Genomic DNA, 9540 nt, shown 5'->3' on the forward strand with positions numbered 1-9540 from the left:
TACTTGAAATAGGCTTCAGAAGATGGTAATTAAATACTGATGCACCTCCTCTCAACATCTTCTCCATCCCTGCACTGTTTTTAATTCATTCTCATAACTTTGAGGAAGAAAGCATGTCATTCAATCAGAGGAGCTGAAGAGGACTTTGAGATGAAGTGGAGCTTGTAGAAGCAATAGTATTAGTTGTCCAGGCAAAGCCTGAAGAGCGCTGTTAGGGTGTGGAGTTTGGGGATTGCAGATCACAGGTCAGGTTTCAGACCCTACGTTCATTCTACTGACCTTTAAAAAGAAAAGGCTACAGATAAGTGTATGTGTGTATGATGAACATACCACTGACTACAAAAATATGCTCAAGCCCAAGGCCCCGGACCACACCCGGAGAGCTGGTGTGATAAAAGCTGACCTGGCAGAGCAGAAGGCATGGGCCACCCTGCCCAAAGCACTGACCTCTTCTTACTCATCCTGGGGCCCCTGGTCAGCCCTGCAGAGGCCAGACGGCCCCTGACATGGAAGTCACAAACCAAGCCAACCCTCTCCCCTACCCTCGACGAATCCTTTCTGATTACATGGGTGTTTTTCTCCCTCCCCACAACTGGTTCCGCTAAGTTGTATTATATGTCAAACCCAAAAGTAGGCTAGAAACTGATTTCAACTCAAATAAGAAATGAAACCAAGAGTTGAAGTTGAGACACTAATCCAAAAGAGGTGCAACTTTTTTCTGACTCATCTTAAATCTCTCTGGTTGGGGGGGAAGGTGCCTCCTTCCCTTTCCTCCCAACTTCTGAGTGGCAACTTAAGTTTTATACACATTTTCCAACCCTGGTCTCAATAACAATGTTCAGAGGGCATGACTGAGCTACAGGACAGCTGATACCCCCAGGAAGCAAGTAGGGGCCGAGAGGTACAGGGGCTGGCATGGGCCACACAGCTATTTAGTGGCAGAGCCTGGGGAGAAGCAGGCGTCCCGGGTCCCAGACCTGGCCCCCGCCACCAGACACCCCCCTGCCCAGGCCACAGCGTATACCTCAGAGACTCCAGAAGAGGGGCACAGACTCACACTCCCTGCCATATCAGAGACCAAACTGCTATTAGAAAAACGGTATCGGCTATCAACCATTCCTTCCCACCTCGGCACCCCTCTTCCAAACGGTCACAAAATCCATATACACAAGTCACTCCTTGCCCACTGAGGTCAAAAGTTGATCCAGTACAAAGTCAGACTACAAACTAAACACACTTAAAGCCCCAGAAGTGTTGGGTCTAAAAAGTTCAATTCTGCTCCAAGTTCTGAGGAATGCTCAGCAGGAAACCAAGTATTGTGAAGCAGGCCCTGCAACTTCCTGACTTCCTACAGGACTCCAGGAATTGCTGGAGGGAAGGCCTGTTTATCCAAGGAGTGCTCCTCCAGGTCAGCAGCCCCCAGACTGCTCTAACCTTCAGGAAAGGGGCTGATAAGACACCCCTGGCACCTCTAAACCTAGAGCCACATTCTACATTCTCACTGACTCACAGGCTGTCTTTGCGCAGATCCCAGCACCCCACTGGGGACACAAACCTGACCATAAGTAAATACTTGGCAACTAACTAGCAGGGGCTTGGGCATTCCTCAACGCAAGCAGGGAGGTCGACTGAGGAGCAGGGGGCATGTTTGTAAAAATCTGATCTGATCCCTATCCTCTGTCCTGAGGTAGTCACACCTTCTCTCTCCTCATAAGCCACCTAAGTCTTCACAACGGTGACAAGTCACTCAAAAGTCTCTTTTTGAAATTCACTATAAAAAGAGAGTATCTACACATTTATAATAAACATCAAGGACCAAAACTGATTAAATGAAAAATACTCTGCCCTTGCAAAATTCAGGAGCTTTATTAAGAAACCTTCTCCCTACTTCAAAGACAGGGCAATTAAGGCTCAGAGGATTTTGTCCTTCCCACGCCAGGTGTGACTGTCACCTCTACCTACTCCAAAGGAACATTTCAGATCATGTTGGAGTTTGATGATAAAAATCTTAAGAAGCCATGTGAAAGAGTTCTCCTAACCTCAACCAAGGTTTCAACCAATCAAGGCCTCCTAGCACTAGAAACAGCACCTGTGCGCACATGCACACACTCAAACACAGACTCCCTTGGTCAGTTCTCTTACTCGCAAAGCTGTCAAGTACAAGAGCACCAGCTGTGCTTCCCAAGATTTCTAGGAGTGACCAGCGTTCTTGTCCTCTGACTACTGACAACCCCACACTCAGGGTGTTGGGTCTCAGTTCAAAAAACCACACTCGCTTTCCACCAATCGCAATGGCTCGAGGTCAAAGCCCAACAGTCTGTAAGTCTGTGAGTGGCACCTGCCACATACATCAAGTTCAAGACCTGACTCCTATCCACAAATAGTTTATCGGCTTTAAGCTACCACGGTGTGACCTCTGTGAGGACAGGGACCCCACCTTATCCATCTACATTCCCAGAGCTCAACACAGGCACACAGCAGGCACTCAATAAACAGCTGCCAAATGGATGGGCACAGCACACTTAAGAAAGATGTATCATTTTCAAGGCTTCTACACATACATACACTGGCATTTAAAGGTAGCATCTAGAATTCCAGTGGGCAGATGTGTAGAAAAGGCACTGGACTTGAGTCAGAAGATGTGGATTCAAGCCTCAAGTTTGCCAAAAATTCCCCCTACCGTCCTGGGCAAATCGCCCGACCTTATTTTCCTTTTCCATAAATGCAATGGATAACTTCTAGGTTTCCCTTTAGCTGTTAAACTTGTAAAACTCTGAAGAAAAGGTGTGCCCTTGAGCTGCCCACAATAGTAACTTGAGGATACTGGGCAGTGAAAATATAATAGCCAGAGGCAGCTACTCTCACGCAGATGTTGGCTAATAACAGGCAGGAGCTTGAACAGTGGGTAAAGCGTCTGCCTGTGCTCACATTTGGGGCATTGTCTGTAGTCTCTTTCAGGGAGATGCAAATTTCGATGATTGTTCCAGACAGAAAAGCCTCCAAGTAGAACAATGACCCGCAGACATTACTTCCAGGTAATAAACAGATTCCACTCAGACAAAGAAAAATAAAGCAGCCTGTGGCTACATTCCGTTGACACCCCATTTGTGGAAGCACCGGGGCTGAGCTCTAAATGTGAGCCAGACGGGGCTGAATTCTTATTTTGGCTCTGACTCTAACTCGGAGTGGATGGTCCTTGGCCAAGTCTCTCCTCTACAAGCCAGGCTCTGGATGGGTATGACAACCCCCATAAACCATCCAGATTACAGGGTGAAACTAGTAAAGCATTTCACAGATGTAAAGTGTTGCCAACCCCTCAAGAGAAATGAGGAAAACTGTCAAGAGGCAACGTGGCTTGGGTGGAGAATCAGGGAACAGCACCTCCCCTAACCCTGGGCTCCCACAAACTCACCGGAGGTCTCTAGAGGACTCAGAGCTCCCCCCAACCACCACCACCACAATCTGGCTACATTTCCTTTGCTGAAAATCCAGGGGAGCTGTGTGAACCTGCACTGCCCAGAAGAGCCTCTTGCGAAGCTTTTTAAACCACGCACCTAACTCCCAACGTTAACCAGCTGTGCTTAAATTAGGTTTGGTTCTCTTCTATGGGGGACATTTGAGACAGTAGAGGTAAATCAAGGCAAAGCATTAGACTGCATAAGAGATAAAGGTCTGCCCATGAAATAAGAAGCTGTGTCAGGAGCCACATTAGTAGTTTTACTGTTTTCTTTTCCTTTCTTTAACTATTAGGTACCAATGGATACCAGATACACAGCGCTGGATAAAAAGGTTAAGAGATAATATCGGGAAAGTTTCCCAGCAAAGCCTGCTAATAGTGCACTCACTGATTAGAAAGCACTTCTGTAGTTTGGAAACTCTAATCCAGTCTTATCAACCCTCTGGCTTCGTCATCATTTATCAGGGTGGGAACGGGAGGTACATCAGCTGTGCCACAGAGAGATTTCTGGGGCCCCTGCCCGCTACGAAGCAGATCAAAAAGGAGCCCATGCCTGCAGGAGTGAAGTTTTCACCATAGCAACACATGTTACTCTACAAACAGCCAGGACTAAGGCGCTCTGTTGTGACCCGTCTGGACAGTGCCCCCAAGGAACAGGCAACTGAGGGTTCAGACAACAGAGGAAGAAAGAGAAAAGTGGCCCGTATTTTGCCTGTGAGGCAGCCTCCTCATGGCTTTTCCTCCTCCACACGGCTGACACTGGCAACACTAAGACCCTCCAGTATCCACAGCCCGTGTTCTAACAAGACGGATGGCAGAGAAAACAGATGTGGAGCAGCCACACCACAGGCTCCCTGGGGAAAAGAGGGACCCAGTGTATAACAATCGCATGCTTTGGGAAGCGGACAGCTAGCACTGGAGAACTTCAGAGACAGGTCTCATGGCAAAGCAGGTCACATCTAAAATGAAATACAGCCGGGGTCCCCAACCAGCTGGCGTGAGGGTGTACACACAGACCCAACAATGAAACCAAGCAATCACCATCAGCGTGGTCGCTGAGACCATCAGCTAAGTGCCAGCGTGCCAGGCACAGTGCAGGGCATGCGGACAGGTTTCTTCATCTTGCAGTGAAGATCAAAACCTCACCAACTGATTAACACCACCGTTCTGGATATCACATTTTACCAAGGGAAGAAACTGGGATCATCAACGTGCCTTACATCCCATAGAGAGGGTGACGTCTGAGAGTTACTCAGGAGCGACGAGTTCCAAAGTTCTACTCTGTTAGTCAGATCACTGTAGAAAGCTAACCACAGAACAAGGGCACCCAAGAGAATCAACGACCCTTTCCAGTTTCCCCTGACTAATTTCTCTAGAACATTACTGATGGGCTATGTCAGAGGTGGACGGGAAGATGCATAAAACCAGGAAGTATAAAAACTGGCAAAGGAACCTCTTTAAAAATGCAGTAGAAGTTAGTCAAAGACGGCATAGGTCCACAGATGCCCATCTGTACCATTTGCCTACCTTTCCGTATTAACGCAATATAAGTGGGACCATTTTATGACACTAATATTAAGAGACAGGACCAGCAGTCTCACTTCAGGCTGTGATGACCAGAGGTATGTCTGGGAGGGTGTGAACTCCCATCCTCCCACAGAACCCATGTGCTTACAGGCGTCACACCCCGGGCTCCCACTGTAAGTGCAGCAAACACACCATCCGACAAGTCGGTCAGACACAGGGAAGGTAGATCCTGGACAAAGGGAACCCTTCCACACCTGGCTTCGAAACAGAAACCAAACACCAGCCACTACCCAAAAATTCCTCTAAGTCCAAAACCCTGAAGTCATCGCAGACCAAACAAATGAGGGCCCAGAATTTCAGAAACATTTCCTTGCTGCAGGGCCAGCAGAGCCTGCAAATGAGCTTTAAAATAAACAAGCAAAGTTTCTATCTCGAAATGACATTTTAGAAGTAAAGTGTAAGTTGTACCCCACGTTTGCCAGTCTCCATTCACTGATGAGAGTTTCTCTCTTTCCCTGCCGGTCTCAGTCTGAAACGTGGCACCGAAAGGGACACTGGAAAGGGACTGGAGAGGGGCTGGGGCGAGAGACTGCTTTAACCCTGACACACAGCATACACACCCCAGGGGCGGCCCACGCCCTGAAGCACTGTCAGGCCGGAACCCCCTACGACAGAGGGAAGGGCCAAACTGCTGAGTAGAAAACTCCCCATGCACCACCTCTCCGGAAAACAGAGTTAAGAAAGAGAAAGCTGGAAGGGAAGGAGGGGGAAAATAAAGCTCCACATTCCTGACATTTTTTAGCCAAGTGCTGTGGCTGCACAGAACAGCTCTATTCCAAACAGCCTGCAGGACAGAAAGAAAACCTGAGTTCTCAGGGAAGAACCTGTCCCCTGCCTTGGCAATGTGAGAAGGAATCTCGGGATGGCCCAAAACTAAGTCAAGAGGAACAGGGACAGCCACCCTTTCATGTGTGTTCCCAAAAGGAAGTGATCCCAAGGGAAGGAATTTGGAGTCGTCATCCTCTCCAGGGGACAGAACTGAAGTCCTGGGGTCCCTGAGGGGGGAATGAAAGCCGCTACGAATGATGGCGAGCTGACGAGGGAGCTGGGGAAAAGGGCAAGGCAGGAATGAAGATGGAGACCAGTTAGGACAAATGGGCTGGGGCTGCCTGGGGTGGGAGAGGGGACCGGCTCACTGCCAGAGACTGGGCATGGGACCCCAGGAGGAGTGGCCAGCGGACTCTTTGTGGGAAGAATTATAAATGAGTTTTCTTGACTCAGCTTCTGAATGAAGGAATCCTAGCCATGCCCAAGTTAGAAGCCCAAGAGCCTGCTGTTTTCTCTCTCTCTCTCTTTCTGTCTTCCCCCTCCCTTTTTACCTCCTCTGTCCACATTTCTAGGAAAAAGTGTTAAGTGCTGGACTGTCTCCCATATGCATCGCTGCACAGAGACACATACATACCACACCTCCAGGGGAGAACCCAGAGCCCTAAGTGATATCCAGTAAGTCCTTGGCTGGGTTATGAGGTGCCACCCCCAGCTTTACTCCAAATGTGCAGATGCCCACATGTGTTCCTCTGAAATCCCTAAAAGTAATTGGGCTGTTTCTGCTCTCAGCTGGTAGGGAGAGCAGAGTTCCAAAAATCTCAGTTCCCCCCAAATACCTATCTCAGTGGAGTCAGTCAGTAGGTATAGACCATGAAGATCTACTCTGTACCTGGCACAGCAGAACATGCATCCTCCATAAGGGAGGCTCGGCACAGCCCCTCTTCTCCCAGACAAGCACATACCAGCAATCCCGCAATGCACCTTCTACGCACCTTCCAGAGAAGGAGACGCCTTCCCTGTAAGCTCACAGGTGTAGGTCTAAGGTTCTACAGGGAGAGGGTGATAGGAAGCCTGCAGGCACTTCAGCTAAGGTCCCCTCCACAGTCCTCAGTCCAATCCCAAGAACGGGAGGAGAGGAGTTTTTTTTTCCTCTTCTATCAGGTGCTGGGAGTGAAGAGATCCTAGCACTTTTTAACTCCCACAGAGTACCAGCTTTAGTTCATAGGACTTTCCAACACTAGAGGCAGGGAGGGCAGGAGGTACCAAGCTCAAACATTAGGCAGCTCCTTTTGAGCCAAGAAAGCAGGTAGAGCCACAAACCTGAACAAATGTCAGAAACTCAGCCAAGAGAGCCATAAGGCTATGCTAGAGACTTAAGTGGCTGCAGAGTGCGTGGCTATGAGGTCTACAGCTGTCACGTGTGTCTTTCCAACCACACCCTCCAAGACTGGTGACATGGCACTGGGAGGCCTCTTAGAATGGAGGACAGCAAACAGATACAAATAGGACAGAGTACTGGCCCTCTTATTTCATTAAGCTATTATTATGTTAAATAATAACAGGGCTTCAGAAACAATTGACTTGTTTTCACATTTATAGACTCTATTACGGCTTTTGTTGCCTATAAGATCTCAGTTAAGCCTTACAATAACCCCATGAGGAAGATGGGTTTTACTAACCTCTTTAATAATGGGGAAACTGAGGTTGCAGTCAGTTTTTTTTTGTTTTGTTGTTTTAATCAGTCTCATGACAAAGCAGGGAATGGGACACAGAGACGACCCTAGCTAAAGCCCTTTCCAATACACAATGAGAGCTATAGGGGTGAGAGAAAGGAGCGAAGGACTGAAGAGGAACTGCCAAAAGCTGGTGTGCAGACCCCAATCCTAGTCTCAGGTGTATTTCCTACAGACCCTGAAGCCCAGACAAGGGCACATTCACACATCTAAATCTGACTCGGCCGTCGTAAAAATGTCCCCAGCTTGAAGACAGCTCTCCATGGGCCAGTTAGGACCCTTGTCATACTTAGAGAGTAGAGGAGGAGCACAGAGACAGAGAGACACAGAAGGAGAAATTAGCCCCACTAGAATCCTCCACCTCCAAGGTAGTTTACAACCGGTTACAGCTTTTTAACCCATTTCTGGGAATGCAGATAAGCAACTCCACCCAGAAAGTAGGACAAGGCACTGCCTCACTGGAGACCACACTGAGAGTGAGGGGTGTCACTATCTCACTCCAGATGAGGTATATACCACAGCAAGAGCTATTATGCTCACTTCCCTCCAGTTCTTCTCACTTTTGAATATCACATTTTTCTCGATCTCTCTTAGGTGTAGAGTCCTTCCCATCAGATCCCCTTGGTCCTGACCAGGTGGGGCTTACTACAAGTCCCTGCTCTGCAAGGCCTGCACCAGGGCATTGCTGGGGAGGTGGGGGAGAGGCAATGTAGGACCCCCATCCTCTCCCCGCTACCCCCATAGCTGTGAGAGAATCACCTTGCCCTTAAAAACACATGGTATCCCGTCCCTGTTCTTGGCCCTGTAATGGGGAGAAGCTCCGGGTGTACCACAGACGGAGCTGAAGGAATAATCCAGAGTGATAATGGGTAACAGGAAAACTAGCCTTTAGGCAAGGGCCAAGGGGCGGGGGGAGGGGGAGACACAGCAGGGATGGGACCAGGACCACACGTGAAGATGCAGAAGACCCAGAAAATCAAGTGGGAGGTGGAAAAGGGTCTGGGTCCCCCGCGCTGGAAAAGCCCAGAAGAGGTGGCAGCTACCGCTTGGGAGAGGGAGATAGTTGTGCAACGACTCCGGGTCTGGGAGTCTCCGGGCTTGTCTCCCGGACACCAGAAAGGAAACCCCACTGTTCGGGCCAGGGTGGCAGCACTGCGGTTGGTTCGAGGCCAGGCTTAGGATTCAGGGCTGCAGAGAGAGCTGCAGGATATGGTGGGTGCCCAAGGGGGCGGCTGAGCAGGGCAAGGCTGGCAAGGAGCAGAGCTGGAGGGTGGGGGGTTGTCTGGGCTGACTCGGAGACCAAGGGGGGTACAGTGTACAAAGCCGGGGTGCAGATAACGTACATGGCAGCCCCGCGCCCCAGCTCAGACGAGGACCCCAGGGACCTGCAAGGGTCCGCCGGGCGGCGCACAAGAAAGGGTACCCCTCCCCGGTCTCGCTCACCTCGAACATAAGCCCTATGAGGACGCAGAGCACCAGGCAGAAGCCGATGTCCGCATGGTTGTGGATGACGAACTCCTGGCTGAAGAGTGGGTAACTTTTCGTCCTCCTGCGGAAAGCCATGGCAGCGGGCGCGCAGCGGCCGGCGGGGCCCGCACCCTGCGCTCACAAGCCGCCGCGCAAACTTCTCCAGCCCCGGCCCGGTCCGCCCGCCGGCCCGCAGCCCGCTCGCCCTCCCGCCAGCCGGCCTAGCGCCCAACAACTTCGGGGCCCGCCCCCTTCCTCCGACTGCCCCCGCCCCCGCCGCCCGGAACCGCCCCCGGCCGCAGCCCCCTCCCCACTAGCTGCCCGCACTCGGCGCGCCGGCTCGATCCGGCCCCGCCCCCGGTGCACTTAACCCCCTCGTCGCCGAGGACGCTGCGGGGGCGGAGCCGGCGGGCGCGGCCAGGGTCCCCTTCGCTACGGGCTCGCGTAGCTCCGGGTTCCCCTCGCCCCGGGCCCCGTCTCCGCGCGACCGCGCTGCACTCCTCCGCATTCTTAGTGTTGCGGTTCGGC

General features: G+C 51.0%; 1 protein-coding gene across 1 annotated transcript in view; it reads right to left on the reverse strand.

The window, feature by feature from the left end:
- TRAM2 (translocation associated membrane protein 2) overlaps positions 1 to 9242 on the reverse strand; it is a 76594-nt gene extending 67352 nt beyond the window's left edge. Inside the window, exon 1 of the mRNA XM_054569478.1 lies at positions 8989 to 9242. Coding sequence (XP_054425453.1) covers positions 8989 to 9108 — 120 coding nt within the window. The 5' untranslated portion in view covers positions 9109 to 9242. The remainder of the gene's footprint in view (positions 1 to 8988) is intronic.
- Positions 9243 to 9540: the final 298 nt, after the last annotated feature.

Source organism: Pteronotus mesoamericanus, unplaced genomic scaffold (assembly GCF_021234165.1).
Source record: "Pteronotus mesoamericanus isolate MK-2021 breed Mesoamerican mustached bat unplaced genomic scaffold, CSHL_Meso_final contig_20, whole genome shotgun sequence".
Lineage (NCBI taxonomy): Eukaryota > Metazoa > Chordata > Mammalia > Chiroptera > Mormoopidae > Pteronotus > Pteronotus mesoamericanus.